General features: G+C 28.1%; 1 protein-coding gene and 1 pseudogene across 2 annotated transcripts; both read right to left on the bottom strand.

The window, feature by feature from the left end:
• Positions 1-6,451: 6,451 nt before the first annotated feature.
• Positions 6,452-7,077, bottom strand: LOC149512115 (uncharacterized). Its single transcript, XM_089752194.1, has 3 exons — positions 6,915-7,077; positions 6,648-6,752; positions 6,452-6,531 (listed from the first exon to the last, which is right to left on the bottom strand). Exons 1-3 carry the CDS (start codon positions 7,075-7,077, stop codon positions 6,452-6,454), a joined length of 348 nt encoding a protein of 115 aa, XP_089608320.1.
• Positions 7,078-12,538: 5,461 nt separating this feature from the next.
• Positions 12,539-17,124, bottom strand: LOC111314112 (exocyst complex component SEC15B pseudogene; annotated as a pseudogene). The gene is made up of 2 exons (XR_016332673.1): positions 14,507-17,124; positions 12,539-13,341 (listed from the first exon to the last, which is right to left on the bottom strand). The product of XR_016332673.1 is annotated as an exocyst complex component SEC15B pseudogene (transcript).
• Positions 17,125-18,606: the final 1,482 nt, after the last annotated feature.

Below are 18,606 nucleotides of genomic sequence, written 5' to 3'. Positions count from 1 at the left end.
TTATATATTTTTTATTTAATTTAATTTTAATACTTATATTAGTATAAAAAGTTATGATTTTAACTTATTATTATATGTTAAGCTATGGAGTAAATTAAGAACATTTACTCATACTTTTCAAATCGTATAAACTTGAACTTTTTCTTATTTATTTCTCTATCTTACAAATTACATCATCTAACATACGTTGTGATTATTTTCTTTTTAGATATACATAAATCAATAATAATATAGTAGTAGATGATTAATAACTTAGTAATTAATTAGTGTAAACTTAAATGTAATCAGTATAATATAGTAATAATCATCGATAATTTAGTAGTAAATTAATTATAACTTAATAATAAATTAACAATAATCTAGTAATAAATAATTAATAACTTTTTAGTAAATCGGTAATAATATAATAATATATGATGATACCTTAATGGTAAATCAATCATAATATAGTTGTAAATGTATAATAACATAATACTAAATCAATGATAACTTAACAAAAAATAAGTAATAATTTAGTAGTTAATTAATGATAACTTAGTAATAAATCAATGATAATTTAATAGTAAATCAGTAATAATTTAATAGTAAATCAATTTTAGTTTAATATAATTAATTGATAGTAAATTAATGATAAATTAATAGTAAATGATTTATAATTTAGTAATTAATCATTAAAAACTTAAAAGTAAATCGGTATAACTTAGTAGTAAATAATTTATAGTATAATAGTTAATCAATAATAACTTAATAATAAATCATGCATAATTTCATATAAATCAATAATAACTTGATCATAAATCATAGATAATTTAGTGATAAATCGATAATAATTTTGTAGTAAATAATAAAAAATTAAGTAGTAAGTCAATGATACCCTAATAGTAAATATATAAAAAAGTAATAATAAATAACTGATAATTTAATAGTAAATTATTAACTTAGCAGTAAATAACTAATAACATAATAGTAAGTTATTAGTAACTTAATTATAAATCAATGATAATTTAGTAATATATTAGTTAATCATTGGTAACTTTTTAGTGAATTATCAATAAATTAATTAGTTGTAAATTAATTATAACTTTATAATAAATCATCTATAATTTAGTGGTAAATCACCAACAATTTAATATAAATCATTTTGCAACTTAATGATAAATATTTTATAACTTAATGGTAAATCATTCATAAATTAGAATTAAATATCATTGATAATTTAGTGGTAAATAACTGATAAATTATTTGTCAATCATTAATAACTTTTTTACACTTAAAATTGCCTATGATTGAAACCTGGTTACTAATAAAAACGAAGTCAAAACTTTCATTTTTGTTGTTAGGATAAACTTACCGTGAATTTATTCAATAAAAATAATTAGTGAAATAAATTTTAAATTTAAATAAAACAATAATGTTATTATATAAAAAAAAAATTATCTTATACATTATTAGTGGGTTGTTTAAATTTCATATTTCATGGTTTTTAAAAGTATAAAATCATATTAGTAAATCAATGATAGGTTAATAAAAACAAGTGATAATTTAGTTGTTAATTATTAATAACTTAATAAAAATCAATTATAACTTAATAATAAATTAGTGATAACTTAATAGTAAGTAAATTTTAATTTAATAGTTATTAATTGATAAATTTAATAGTAAATTATAAATAATTTAATAGTAAATCAATGATAATTTAGTAGTTTATTACTGAAATTTAAAAGTAAATAAATATAACTTAGTAGTAGTTAATCATCGATAACTTAATAGTTAAATAACTTAATAGTAAATTATGAATAATTTAATATAAATTAGTGATAAGTTGATAATGAATTATGATTAATTTTGTAATAAATATGTGATTATTTTGTAGCAAATAATAAAAAACTAAATAGTAAATTAATGATAACAAAATAATAAATGCATAATAATATAATAGTAAATCATTGGTAATTTATATGTAAATTATTGATAATTTAATAGTAAATTAGTGATAATTTAATCATAAATTAGTTAATTATTGATATATTTGTAGTAAATTATTAATAAATTAATAGTAAATCAGTTATAACTTTATTATAAATCATCAGTAACTTAATAGTAAATTATTAACAATTTATTAGTAAATCATTCATAACTTAGTAATAAATCATTCATAAGTTAATAATAAATCAATGCTAATTTAGTAATAAATCATTGATAATTTAATAATATATTACTGATAGCTTAGTAGTAAATCGCTGATAATATAATAATAAATTAATGATAACTTATTTGTTAATTATTGATAAACTTTTTGAACTTAAAGTTTTTAGGAATTGAATATTGATTATTAGCAAAAACGAAACTTGAAATTTTATCTTGGGAGACTTGGATAAACCTAGCACGAACTTATTCAATAAAAAATTTAGTGAAAAAATTATAAATTTGAATGAAATAATATTATTATTATTTAAAAAATTATCTTATACTAGAATTGAATCTGAACTTTCTTACGAGAATCTATTATTAAATATATGATAACTCAAATTTTATCAATAATTACTAAAAGTATATCATAAGTTACTAAAAGATTAATTATTAAAATTACATAAGAGATTACTAAAATTTTATCAATGATTATGAAAATTGTATCAAAAGTTACTAAAATTTTATCAAAAGTTATCAAATTTTACTTATATTATATCAAAATCAAAATTAAATTAATATTATTTATTATTGTTATCATAATATCAAAAATGATATGAGTTTTTAAAAATAAAAATTACACATGCATTGTGCACGTGTTAAAAACTAATATATATATATATATATATATATATTTGTAGTAGTGATTTTCTTTAGACATGATTTTTAAATAAATTTTAAAATTTATTAGAAACTAAAAATAAATCTTAAATCTTCTAATGTATAGAATTAAATTTTAAAATTTTTATTTTAATAAAAACTTTGACATTACAAAATATTTCATATTCGGTTAAAACCTTTCAAATATAATTGATAAAAATATTTATTTAAATTTACTTGAATGAATTAAATAATAAATATTTCAAATAATACTACGTTAATAATTTATAAATTAAAAATTTTCATTCATTTTTTGATTAAATAAATATAATGATAACAAAACAAAAATTCATAATCTTGTTCTAATGTAATAAAAGATTTAATAGTTATTTTATTTTATTTTTAAATTTGAAGGTTTAATTGGTTTTTTTTTTTATAAGCTATTTTTTAATATATTTTTTAATTCTTAGTAAGTTGGATGTGGGTGTAAATTATAAGAGATGGAGCAAGTTTTAATCAATTTTCTCATTGGTTAATTATAAATAGCAAAGACCACAACGAGCTAAGACATAGGAAAAAAACAGAACAAAAACAAAAAAGGAAAATTGGAAACCTGATAAAGAAAAAAAGAAACAGCTCATTTCTCTTAATTTGAATAGTGCATTAACTAATATCAACCTAGGCCTCATAATGAGTCATCCATGCAATGTAACAGACCGACACACAAACAAAATTATTGGTAGTAGCTATGAGTATTGACAACCTAGATTCAGTTGGACTTTGATGATTACCTCTCATTAAACATGATGGAAAAATGAATTTTTCTATTAATCCGAAAGGGCAAAAACCTTTAACTCTCTTGCTGATAAAATTTACTTAGCTAAGCAAAGGATATCAGATGATTGGATTTAATCTTTTTGCCTTTAACAGTACCACAATCAAAGCCAAATCCACAAATTGGGTAATCAATGAAATCAACAGAGAAATCAGCAGAAGCTAACCCAACTGAGAATTCAAGCTCATCATCATGGATCACAGACTTGATATTGAGCCACGACAAGATGACCTTGACGTTGATCCCACTCAAGCTAGTTAGCTTCTTTTCGGATATAAACTTAGTTACTGTGGACTTGTATTTGAGTTCATAGGAGTTAATGGAAAAAGATGCAACTACCATTCAAATAGACTAAGAACTCTCACCAGTGGAATTGTCTAGCTTGTAGCTAAATTAATATCCCATTAGGTGTAGACACCCCAATCTGTCCAAGGTTTTACTCATTCTGATTTCTGTTAATTAAAAAAATAATAAATAATAAATAATAAAAATGAAAAAAAAATCTAGCAAGTTGAATTTGTGTGAAACTGTGTGTGTGAGAAGTTTAAATTGGATTTAAAGACTGAAGTTGAAATTACAAGGGAATTGAACTCTTTTTGGGTATAAGGTTCTTTCGATAAGAACCCTATAAATAAATGTTTTCCACGACAAACACAGAACACACACATAAGCAAAAAAAAGATAAAAAATCTAAGAGAAATCAGGAAAAGCATATGCAAAAATATTCAAAAATTTGTAAGAATTTTTTTGGGGTAAAATTTTTTTTTTCTAGAAAATTTCTAGAAAATTTTTAGTTTTCGATGAATTTTCTTGCGTCGATTGATTTTTTGATGAGTTTTTCGCATTGGTTAAATTTTTCGACAAGTTTTTTAGAATCCGGTTGAAGATTTCAACACCAGTTAAATTTTTTGATGAACTTTCGACGAACTAACCCATATTTTAACGAGATTTCCAAAATTCGATGAAAGATTCAATTAGAGTTTATCCGGGTTAGAAGAGAGGGAGATAAAAGAAAAAAAAAAAGGGAAAGAGAAATCTAAAAAAAAAGATCGAGTTTTGCCTTTAATATTGGTCCCAAAATAACGTCATTTTGGCCTTAAAAAGTCCTAGGATCTGCGCATTTTATTGCTGAGCGACCCGACCTGAGCCCTCGACCGATCTTCAACTAGCGTCCCTGCCTTTGGCTTTAACCAAATCGAGTCGCCAAGCTTAAGATTCTGAGCCACCTTCTACCTGAAGCTGAGCCGTGTCGAAGCCGTTCAACCGAGCTGATTCTTTTTTTTGGTATTTTTTATTTATTTTATTTAGTTATTTATTTATGTGTTTGATTATTTTTAGGATTTTTTAGGAAAAAAAGAAAAAATAAAATATTTTTTTGAGAATAAATATTAATTATCCAATGATGAAATTTTTAGAAATTTAAATGGTAAATTTTTATAAAATTTTTAGGTGAGAAATTTTTTTCTAGATTTGTCACAAAATTGTGTAATAATTTAGATAAAGTTTTAACAACAATAATTCATGTTTATTCTCAATAAAAAAATCAAAAAAATAAAAATTTAATAAAATTTTGAAAAAATACTAATTACCTAATGATGAGATTCTTAAAAATTTCAAATGATAAATTCTTAAAAAGTATCTAGGTGAGAAATTTCTTTAAATTTATCCCAAATGGTGGAATAATTTAGATGAAATTTTAATAAAAATAATTGTATTCTTTTCCAAAGTTGGTTGAAAATATATGATAATTATCCAGTGATGAGATTCTTAAAAATTTCAAATGGTAAATTTCTAAGAAATCTCTAGGTAAGAATTTTTTTAAAATTTATCCCAAATGGTGGAAGAATTTAAATGAAACTTCAAAAAAATATATTATATTATTTTCCTTTCGAAAATTTAAAAAAAAAAAGAGAATTTCTAAATTGACCCAAATGGTGAAAAATTTAGAAATAAAAAAAATAAAAAATAAAGAGAATTTCTAAATAAGCCTAAATGGTAGAAAATTTAAAAATTCAAAAGAGAAAATATTTCTAATTTTGCCTAAATGGTGGAATAATTAGATATATTTTCAAATAAAAACCAAATCAAAATAAAAAAAAAAATTTTGACGACAGAGCCTCTTCAAGATATGAAATGAGATTTTTGAATATTCTTGAGGTGATGAAATATTTTTAAGAATTCTGCTAGATTGATGGATGAATCTTAAAAATTATTTTCAATATTCAACATAAAAACTTAAAACCATTAGAATCAAAATCTTAGGATAAATTTAAAATAAAATGGTACCATTCTTTGGATGGGCATGTGGATGTGCTATAATCTTTCCCATATGTAACCAACTTTCAAACCCTGTTCTAGTTTGTAGACTTGAACTAGACTCTTAGTCAAGCTTAAAAGTTTCTTAAAAGGATAGATTCCTTAGGTGACCAATCACACCGTGATAAAAAAAATTGGTGGTGACTTTTTTTATTAAGTCTAGCTATAGATTTACGGATCTATATGTTATGACATTAGGAAAAAGACCTATGGGGAAGTCATATTATTCAGGAACTTCATAAATGGTTAGTGAATAGTCATCCAAAGGCAAGAGAGAATGAGGAGATCAGAGAGAGAATAATCAAAGAGAGAAATGCAATTGAAGAAATACGTTTTAGGTGGAGATAAATTTCTTTTTTGCTTTGATGGTGCTTAATTTGACATTCTGGTTTAAGCTGATGCTGGTTGTGGGAAGTTGTTATGTATATATATAGGTGATGTATGGAATTAAAAAGTAAGAAACAAAAAAAATAAGATATTACATTAGCTAAAACCTATTCATAACACCTTGAGTCAATGGACATTAATATGCAAATGGATCAAAACCTTATCAAATCCCAACTTTAACATATTAGGTGACCAAATTAACAATACTAATAATGTCAATACCATAAAGATTTCCTAAGAGGCTGGAAACCCTAAAACATACCCTAATCATCTAGTGATCGGTACTCACCTAAATTGAATAACTAAAGCATTAAGTGATTACAGTTGAATTCGCACCCACACCATGGAGACTCAAAAAAGTTGTTTGTAGGGAAGTTGGCCAACGCAATCTCAATGAAAAATTCCATCTCGTCCTTATCATGGATCACTTCAAAGATATTAAGCCAAAAGAAGAGAACCTTAATGCTCATACCTTCCAAATTTATGATCTTGCTTAGGGAAATCACTCATTGTATGTTGGACTTGTAGCTGAGTTCATACAAGTCCATAGTGAAGTTGCAAGTTCCATTTAAATAAGCAGAAAACTCACCAGTGTCTCTGTCCAATTCATACCCAACGACACCCTCGAAAAGGACGCCTGCTGGGAAGTTGTACTTTTGAAGAACTTGATACGCATATAGTTTTTCATCAGTTGAGGTGAATGAAGTTGGTAGGTAGATTAGAATAAGGAGGATTAGGCTTTGCAATGCCATAGAAGATCTTTAGTTTTGGACTTGATTGAGATGATATATTTTGTTAGGATGGGGATGAGGGAATCGAAAATTTTAAAGTGAAAAGGTCAGATGCGACTACTGTTGAGCCGAGTCAATGCATCCAACTCTCATTAAACTGAGCTAGGGGTGACCATTTCTTTTGTCAGGATAGTCTCTTAATTGTTAAACGCAATAATAATAATAATCATTTCTATTCTATCAAAGAAATAAACAGAAGCTACCATGTCTACCACCATCAAACATTTTTAATATGCTCATTTCCACTCTAATTGATGATTTGAATGCCTAAAGCCTTGAACTCAACTCAGTTACATGATTCACAAATTAGCTGAACAATGGGCATAATAAACTAATTTGATTAAGCTGATGCATGCTTACTTTTATGCAAAAGCAATTTCATTTATTCAACAAATAGTGTTTTGGTCAAAAAAATTTAGCAGATGCAGTTGACCAAGCATTCGAAATAGACATAAATCGAGAGAAGCATAAAAATAAACTTGAGTGATGAAATTAAATGAAGTATAATACCTTGAATAGGTGTTTGATTAAAACAAAGAAAATAAATATAACTTCAGTGGGTGCAGAAGATCAAAGGTTCCCCCTTTTTTTTTTCTAAACGCTAACAAGAACAGTGGCATAAAATTATCTACTAGCTTATAGAGTAGTTTAGGCCACAAGTTTCCCAGCAGAAAATTAGATTCTTTTAAGTGGCATAAGAATGATGGTTCATATTTTATACCCGGTAATTTGTTTGGAACGTGATTATGTACAATTCACGTTCTGATCTCCAATTATAGATTTATTGTTTAGAAAAAATAAATAAGAGAAGAGAAATAATATAAAAGAACTTTGATTTTGAGGTATGAAAAATACTTTCTTAAATGCAATTATGTTTTTAGGATACAATAAAGTAGTTTAGGCCCAAAGTTTCCCAGCAGGAAATTAGATTCTTTTAAATGGTATAAGAATGACGGTTCATATTTTATACTCGATAATTTATTTGGAACGTGATTATGTACAATTCATGTTTTGGTCTCTAATGATAGATTTATTATTAGAAAAAAATTTTGATTTTGAAGCCTGAAAAATATTTTCTTAAATGCAATTATGTTTTTAGGATACAATAAATATTCAAATTCTTCAATCAAAAGTAGTAAAAATAATTATACTGAAAGATTTATTTATAATAAATGAACAGACATAAACTTTTATTCAGATGGTTATGACCTTTTATATAATCATGACCTTTATAAATAATAATTTATTTATATTCAAATAATTATAACCATTTGTCATATGATAATTATTTTTGTTCAAACATACTTATTTAAAATATAAATAAAATTAATACAAAAATTAATTTTATTCATCAATAATTAAATCTTTCTATTCAATGTGAGATGCAACACATTTTAAATTATCAACAATCATTTACTAGTTTGGAATGTTGATGCTTAATTTTTATCTTTCACGTAAATAAATATTATGAATATAAAAAGGTATCTATCGATTTAAAATTTTAATTAGCATAATATCTTAGAATTTTAATGAAGTTGATGGTGTCCACAGATAAACCTCAACTCCTAATGTTAAAATTAAAGATATAACATACATAATACTTATTTATTTTTTAGTCAGAGGCTTATAACTACTTTTAGCATTATTATAGCTAAGTGCTTATCCTATTTATAAACACTTACAAAAAAGACCCCAATTTTTCTTGTTGAAGCGGTATCACTTCTATATTTATATAGGTAGAATTTTCATTATGTCTCAATTGCTTTAGACATTTAAAACTTCATTAAGAATATAAAAACTCATTCTCCTCATATAACAGATCACACTAGTTTCTAAAATTTGAATAAATTTTACTAGTGTTTAACAGACACTTAATAATAACTTGTTTTCACCCATTAAACTTTGTAATTAGAGGTTATTAATTCAAAGTTGGGTTTTCATTATCAGTGTCTAACGGTAAGTGTTTAAATCCATTCTATTTATAGTACTACTAACCAAATATTTTGAAATTCAATTTTTTTTATGGTATTTACCCCAACTTGATATTGAATCTATGATATAATCACTTTAGGCTAATATGTCCAAAATTTTTATTTTGCATATCATTTATATGCTTCAAACATTGTTGCCTCATTCTTATCATTTTAAGAAATAGTTGATTTTGGTTATGGCCACAACTCCATATTTATTAATTTCAACTATTCTATTTTCATACTTTTATTTTTTTTAATACAATTATACTTCTAGTGTAATTAAAAAACTCAATAAATAAACCAAACAATTTTAGTCCTTTTAAGATTTTTAAGGACCTTTTTTATGATTTTACTTTAATTAGTGTTTAAACTTATTAGCTTGTATAATTTGCTCATAAAATTATACTAAAGTCTTACAGCATTATGTGGTAATTTTTGTTTCTTTTAATTCTTATCACCGCCACCATGTGCAAGTATATATTCTTTTATTAAAGAATATCTCATTCAATTATCAAGATATCATATATACTTAATCAAGTTATTATTTCATTTATCTTTTCATTATTTGTTAGTTTTTTCTAAGTAGAAAGCCTCCAAATCTACCTTTAGTGAAAGATAATTTAGCTGATATCTTAATATTTTAATAAAAGTTTCAAAACTTTTATATTTTAACTCAATATAAAAGTTTACATCAATAAACAGATTTTAAATATAATCATGTTTCTATGGTCTCCTTTTGAGACTTTTTATGTTAATTCATAAATGCTTATCTGAATTTATTTCGTCATAGACACTATTAATAATATTTTATTATCATGAACAAAATCATTTTCATCACCCAAATGAATCAAATAGCATTCTTTTTGCCATTATAAAAGTTTCAAATTCACAATATCTTTGAATCACTCATGGCTTCCAAAGTAAATATACTTTGAAATTTTCACTATATAAAATTATAGATGATAAATTATTTATACAATCCATGAAGTAAACCATATATAGAACAAAAATTACCATAACATGATAAAATTGTGACATCAATTTTGGCTTATGGCTATTCTAAGCCAACCATAATAATCCACCACATACCTACATATCATGTAGATTTGGCTATTAAAATTATCTCATTTATAATGATGACTTTTAGTGTAAACCAACTATCTCAAATATTATCACGAGTTTTCAATGCATATAATATTTGCCTAATGGCCAATTCCAAGTTCATGATTATTGAAACCTCTAAACTTAATTTTAAAATTTTATGAGAACTTTATTTCTCTCCCATTGTGTAGCCTATATATCTCTATTATTTACCATCTTTAATTGGTCAAAACATTTTCGGATATATAATAAATTTAAACTTTATTCATATGACCAATATGCTTATATATAATAAGAGTCTACAATATATTTTCAAATACTTTCACAATCATTTTGTGACCAATATGTTCATATCTAGATCACTATATCAATGCAAGTCATGAAACATGAATCTGAAGAGTCATTTTCATAAAATAGTATAAACAATAATTATAATATAAGTTTTACTCATATTTCATGAAAAAATTTGTGATGAATTTGCATTAGTTAAATTATTGATTGGCTAACTCTAAGATGGCTTTCACAAACCAATATTATTATCTAAGTTCATATATTAATATGGTATATAACCCCTCATATCCTTGCCATTGTCATGAAATTATTGAAAACATCAAAAACTTATTCACTTTTCATTTTAACAGCTTATAAGAGGTAATTTTTTTAGGTACAATAAGCAAAAATACCTTTATTGTCTTTAACCAATAATGTATTAATTGGATAATGACCTTTTATCTCCATAGTCCATCCTATTCGTTTCATTTCGTAATATATGATAAATTGTACCAATGTTCTTCATGCCATCACAAAATAGAATTAAACACATACATTATTGGTACCTTTAAAACATTGAATTTACATTTTTTTTTCTAATTTATAAACATGCCCAATTAGACATTGATAAGCATCATTCAAATTGCTAGTAACCAATAAATGTTTCACTATATATATTTTTAATGGCATACCTTTTCGTTAAATCAATATCTCATATGCGAAAAGCAACAATACTCTTTTTTTTAACCATTGATTAATTTTTTGATAACTTTTTATGATTTTCACTTTGTGATTGTTCACAATAATATTTTATTTTATAAAATTACTTCTAGTGTAATACATCTAGCAAGCAAAATACATATCACATTACCCATATTTCTGATAATAATCATTATTTAATTTATTATCCACCAATTAATCCATGAAACACCATATCTTAATAATAATTATTCACATATATCAATTTAATTTAAATTAGTTTTCATGAAAATTGAACAAGAGTCAAAATTTAAACCAATAATAAATTAAAAAAATTTATTAACATTTGATTTATAAACGACCAACAAAGATATAATCATACAAATAACTTGACTTAACTTATTATTTTAATTTTGGTGTCATGATTTAAAAATAAAACTAATCTGGTAACCAAATCTTATTTTTTGCATATATTATTCACTTATATATAATTTTTCATGTAAATACCTTTACCTATTTTTGATTGTTTTCATAAAACCATGAGACAATTTGCCTGTTCTATATATAACCAAGACATGACAATTAAATAATCGATTATTTCATTACAATCCAATTTAATTCGTTACTTAATAACAAGTGATAATTCTTTTGATCATAAATCAATTCATGTCTTTTTCTTTTATGTTATCAAGCTATTTCTTATCATAGTATTAGTAAGTATCAGTTTTTCAAATAGATATAATATAATTGTGAAGCCAATTTCATTACAAGCATAAACTTATGCAATATAATCAATATTTTGCATATTGTGTTTTGATTTTACATACTAATAAAATTAATTGTTAACGTGTTTATCTTATTCAGTCAATATTTTTACCAGCAATTATGCAAAAAATAAAATACACACCTCTAATAAAAATCTTTATGAAAATTAACAATCCATAGAAACATTAATCTTTTGACATCTTGAACCTTCTCTAATATTGATCTTCAAATCATGCTAATTTCTTTTCCTTATATCTTCTTTATACGAAATATAAATTTTTCATAATTGCCTTTAAATTGTTAGAAAAAATAAATAAGATAAAAGAAATAATAAAAAAAAAAATTGACTTTAAGGTGTGAAAAATACTTTTTAAAGGCAATTATGTCTTTAGGATACAACAAAGCCCCAAACTCTCTAATTAAAAGTAGTGAAAATAATTATACTAAAAGATTTATTTATAATAAATAAATAGATATAAACTTCTATTCAGATGGTTATGACCTTTTATATAATAATGACCTTTATGAATAATAATTTATTTATGTTCAAATAATTATGATCATTTGTCATATGATAATTATTTCTATTCAAACATAATTATTTAAAATATGAATAAATAATTCAAAAATTAATTTTATTCATCACTAATTAAATTTGTCTATCTAATGTGAGATGCACCACATTCTAAACTACTAACATTTACAGCAGTTCCTACTTTCTTGGCCACTAAAATTCACAATTAGCCAACAAAAAAAAAAAATGCTTGAGAGAGAGAGGAGGGAAATATGAAATATCCAAGACAATCGACATGTGTCATGGGCTGAAAGTCAACCTTCAGGCCCGCGCGGCTCTAGGACTTGGGCATCCATTCATCCGGCGTCTTAGATCAGCCTACTTATCACGATTCACTCCCTTGTGAGGTATTGTCCGCTCTGACTCCCCTGACTTCACGATTTTGTCTCACAAAAGACACCTTACAAGAAGAGGAATGTGTGAACCTTTGTATTCTATGGCTAATTCTAGTACATAGCCAATGTGAGATTCAAGACTTTTCCTTAAGTCCGTAGCATGCTCCCCCACTCCAACAAAGGCCCACCATCCTCGGTAGCACATCGTTAGTACCCCCAGAACTAGCTCAAATGCCATTTGTCATGAGCCGAGACTCAACCTCCAGGCTCACGCAGCTCCAGGACCCTAGCATCCACTCATCCGGCGTCTTAGATCAGTCTACCTGCTACGATTCACACCCTTGTGAAGTATTGTCCGCTCTGGCCCCCTCTGGGCTCATGGTTTTGTCCCACAAAAAGCGCCTCATAAGAAAGGGAATGTGTGAATCCTTATATCCTATGGTTAACTCTAGTTCACAGCGGATGTGGGATTCATGACTCCTCCTTAAGTTTGTGACACATGCACCACCTGAGGTAAACAGGAACTACTATTCAGAGATCGTGTATTTGAGGAGTTCCGATTCTGTTAACTTACAAAAAGAACACAAGAGATGAAAGCCAGATTGATTAGCATCTCTTCATATGTTAACCATGTTTCATTGGAATATCTCCCTCTGCAGAAACAAACTCGCTAGTCATAGTTCTCAATACATTTTATCATCAGTATGTTCAATAATTAAGTTCAACATATGTCAGCTTCACAAAAGAATGAAAAATATTCTCCTGATATTGCACTCTATGTCCCTCAACAGCTTCTTTTATTAGTACATTATGTTATAATGCTCTATAACTATCATATTTCAGGTGGTGTTTTTATTTTCCTGCTGCTCCCTCTCTTTTTCTCTCCTGCAGCCATCTACAATCAATCTAGCCTTTCTAGCCATCAATTAAACTCAACGTAAAGTACATTTTTGGTTGCCAAATAATGTTACTTGCAACAATACCATATTCAATTGCATGCAAAATGTTCAATTTAGATTTAACTATTTATCCATATAGATAACCATTTTCAGGACCAAGGATAGAATCGTTGTCTCTACTGAGGAAACAAACAGATAGCATCATTGTTAATCTTCTGTTGCTGTCAGATATAATCAATAAGTCAGCTAACCATCTATAATGTAAAACAAAGAAGCTAAACCCTGAAATAAAAATTAAATTTATCCCAATCAAATTGAATGCACTCAAAAACATGCATATAAATGTGTATACCTGCATGTGTATATACCCCATAATACATCAGTACATGTAGTAATCAGCCATGTCCTTTGAATGGTGCCAATAGATCAAGCATTGTCCCTATCCTATAGGTTGGCATCCCAATCAAGAAAAAAAAAAGAAGAAAAAAAGCAAGCAATGAATATAGCTTTTTACCTATAGACATATAGCAACCGGTGTTAGAGCAATGGGTAAAAACAAATTCAATCATGGCCAAAAAAGAATTTAATACAACTGATCGTATGATACCAATGATACATACAAAGAAAAATTTAATTTGACATTTATTAATTTAATTCAACCGGAAAAAACCAACTGCTGTGCCTTCTATGAAGCAAATAAATTAGCAATGAACTACTAAGAAATAATGGCAACTGCAATCAACAAAGATAAAAGGCAAAAGAACATAAACATACATACAGCTCGTTGCCAAATCAGCTCACATCCTTGAGTCTTTTTATCAATGCATCCAAAGATTTCTTCTTTGGATTCTGCTTGGCACCCCTGCTCCCAAAGGTTCCAAATATCCTATCTGAAGGATCCCTTAACTTCTCGGAGATTGTCACAACTTTCCTATAGTCCAGGGTATTGTAACTCCTCTCTCTAATTACTGGATTCAGAAAAATCTCTGGATGATTGCTTAAAAGCAAATTGATCAACTGTCTTCACTCAGCAAGTGCATTTTTTAACTGATTTGCATCCCCTTCGGATAACAGAGGAGCTAGGTTATTTGCAAAAGATTCTAACAACCGAATATCTACATCAATCCCAATAATAGCATTTACATTAAACCTCTTAACTGAATCCCCAAGTAAAGCCCCCAAAATCTTCTCTGATATGTGACAAAGAATATCTTGTAAAACTCTTTTAAGAACTTGAGGTGGCAATATTTGTTGTGCAGTAGAAATCAGAGTTTCCAAATAAATTATGACCTCATTCACACATTCATTACCACCCTGTGAAGGTTCATCTGTCATCCAGTTCACATTCTCAATCAATGTCAAGAAACCATCAACCTTCGTCTTGAGCATCCCAGACAGCATCTCTTCTGCAGCATCACGGGATTTGTTAAGAGGAAACAGCCTCCTACCCCTTTCTGCCATTCTCAAAGGAATGCCTGAAAGCTGTGCAGCATGGCGAAAGAAGAAATCGCAAGCACGCTCCAAACAGCAATATTTGCTGCAACCTGCATTGCCTGAGAAACCCCGTGGACAGATGAACTAATAAGCTTCAAAAGAGCTCCATCCAAAGCCTCACTCAACAGCCGGTCCAAATACTTCTTAACAACATCATAGAAATCCAATTGTCCACCATAAGACATAAAACTGACAGAATCCTCAATAAAAGATCTCATAATCAGACAACAGTCGGGAACAGTGGATGAAAATGGTGCAACATAAGGAAATGCTGGAATAATATCCGATGTTTGTAGCTGGAAAGATAGCACATTCATTGAATACTCATACTCCTTCTTCATCAGCATCTGCTCAAATTTATCAGCAGCAAGTGCTTCTGCAATCTGCTTCCGACAATCAGACAACAACAACTCATGGTACTTATCCCTGTGCTTACTCAAAACATCAAGCAATGAATCAACAGGGTAGCCATACCTACGTAAAGTAACTCCTAACAAACTCACATAGTCCTTAATCAGTAACAGATGATTAGCAGTCTGCATCCTAGAAAACTGATCCTCTAAAACCGAGCACATTTTACTAGTAGCAGTCTCCCACAAATTCTCAACTTATATTTTCAAAATCAAACCCCCTCCTGTCCTTAAAACTCGATCTTCTACGATAAAAAACCCAGCAATTTGGGCGAAAAATGTTTGATGAGATTCAAGAAATGGAGTCATAGAAGATACTTGAAAATCCGAGGTTAATTGAAGCTTCCTATTCTCAAAGTAATACTGCTTAAATCGATCTTGGAGTCCTAAAGTTTGATGAATATGATAAGCTCTATAAAGAGGAGTCAAATCAAACCCTAACAAGCCGTTACTATAACCGTCGTTCTCGTCTCCTCCGAGTCCACCTTCATCATCATCTTCTTCTAAAGCGTAAACTGAATCTCTCAAGCTGAGCCGACTCTGTTCCTCGGCTTGCCGTTGCTTGATTCTGAGATCTTCTTCGCGTTGCCTAGCAGCCGAGGCTTGTCCGATCGCTAATTGCCCTAAATTGCGACTCACCACGCGTATCTCGACGAGCCAATCGCCGAACTCTTTGCTGATTTTTCTCTCGATATGAGATCGAATCTCTGGAATTTTCCTCTCCAGCATCCTTTTTAAAGTAGACAAGGGCGTTTTATCTTGGAACTCGTTTTCAATCGAGTCTAAGCATTTCAACGCCATGTAGAAACTGCCGTATGAGAGATTGATGATTTGCTCTTGAGCAAACCTCCATTATCTTAATACATGTAGTCACCGATTGCAAAGCGAAGTCCACGTTCTTGGAAACGTTTTGAGTTTCGACGAAGGAGTCAAGGGAAGAAAGGAGAGGACCCGCGACGGATTGGAGTCTCAAGTTGGAATCGGAGAGAGAGGATTTGAGAGAATCGACGTCGGAGAGAAGAGATCGAAGATCATCCAAGGCGAGGATGAAATCTTGGTAGTGAGCTTTGCAAACTTCTTCGATTTCTGATTCTTTAGAACGAGCAAAGTGACGGAGGTGGTGGAGAAGGGTTTCAGGCCTACCAGAAGCAAACGCTTTGCGGACGAAACGACCCAGGTCCTCGCCGTTACAGACGGCCGAAGAAAGGAGGAGTTGTTCCGACTTATCGCTGGAGTCGCCGCCATTCGCGGCGGCTGGAGCCACTTTGCGGCGTGACCTCGTTGACTGCATTGGAACGGTGATGGCCCGTAATTTTAGAAAGAGTGAGAGGGAGGTGGGGGTGGTGAAACGGAGGTTTTTGGACAGAAAGAAAAAGGCTGCATGTCGTTTGGTTATTTTTGTTTTGACGAAAATGACACTAAGGTGGTGGAGGCTAGTGTTTAAGCTCCGACTAGTGCGATTTTAGGATTTGAACATTTCGACATTTTAGATCAATCTATTTGTTATAATTTATATCCTTGTGAAGTATCGTAGATTTTAATCTCACGATTTTATCATACTAAAAGTATTTCATAAGAAAAAAATAAATCGTGTGAATTATTTTATATTTCAATGAGATGTGTGATTAATGACTCATTTTGAAGTCTGTGACATTTTTTTCATCCAATTTCGTAATATTTTCGTCACGAAAGCTGATCATTCTAAAAAGATGAATAATGTGAACCATTTTATACTTTATTGACTTTTTTTTATGTCCGATGTGAGATTACTGACTTATTTTTAAGTCTGTGAAGTTTTCTTCACCTAACATCGTGACGTCTTCGTCACGAAAATTGATCACTCTACTTATTTTTCTTGGAACGTTTGACGTGGATCGAATGGTTTAAGACTCATTTTGATATCATTTATTACGAGTCGAAACTTAAGCTTCGACCAGCACGGTTCTAAAACTAAGACATTCACTCATTCGACGTCACAAATCAACTTACTTATTACAGTTCAGGCTCTTATGATATTATCCGTTTTGATTTCTCTTAATCTCATGATTTTATTTTATAAAAAATATCTCATAAAAAAAATAACGTAAATTTTTTTATACCTCAATAATTTTTTTTTATGTTTGAAATGAGATTAAATATTTTTTTTAAAATTCGTGACATTAGTACGAGCTTGTTAGTATTTTGGAAAAAGAAGACGCTAATGGAAACTTGTTTGACTTTTCCTTTATGGTAAATTCGGCGGCGTTTCCGCCGGAGAAATGTCTTAGAGAACGTTGAACAAATACTATCTTATTGCCTATTGGAGTTTGACACAGCTGACGATAATTATAAAATATTATAATGATAATTATATTAAATATATAAATTTCATTTTTGAAAAATCTCTTACCAAACTCTTGATGTATACAGACGACAACTAACGATCAGTTGTAATACAGTTAAATTGTCCGTACACTCTATTAGATTAAAAAAATTTTAAAAATCAATTAAGTTTGATCGAATTTATTTTTTTAACTGATTTTGACTCGTAATTTGAAAAAGTTTCTTGAACTCAATTTAATAGATTCGATGAAATTATAAATATTAATATTAAATACTATATTTTTATCAATTATTTATATTTATTATATATTAAAAAATAAAAATTAAATTCAATTCAATATTAAATCAAATTTAAATTTTACTCATTACTTGAATAATTTCAATCCAACTTAATAATAAATGAATTGAATTTTAGTTTTTTTCAAAATCTGCATAAACTCCTAGTAATTTGATTTGTTTATTCTTCTACTAATAATCATAATTAAAAAGCATGCAAGATTTTCTAACTAAATGAAATGGGCATGGGATTAGTAAGAGCTAACTTAGGTAATTTTGGTGGATTTCTTTTTGTTATTTATGGATGGATATATGACTTCGGCTCGGTTTTTTCCCTTTTTCACAAGCGAACTTGAAAGTGGGCCTCTGAGT

Source organism: Durio zibethinus, chromosome 23 (assembly GCF_047325235.1).
Source record: "Durio zibethinus cultivar Kanyao isolate XHJ-2024 chromosome 23, ASM4732523v1, whole genome shotgun sequence".
Classification (NCBI taxonomy): domain Eukaryota; kingdom Viridiplantae; phylum Streptophyta; class Magnoliopsida; order Malvales; family Malvaceae; genus Durio; species Durio zibethinus.
This window is presented reverse-complemented; position numbering and strand designations above follow the sequence as displayed.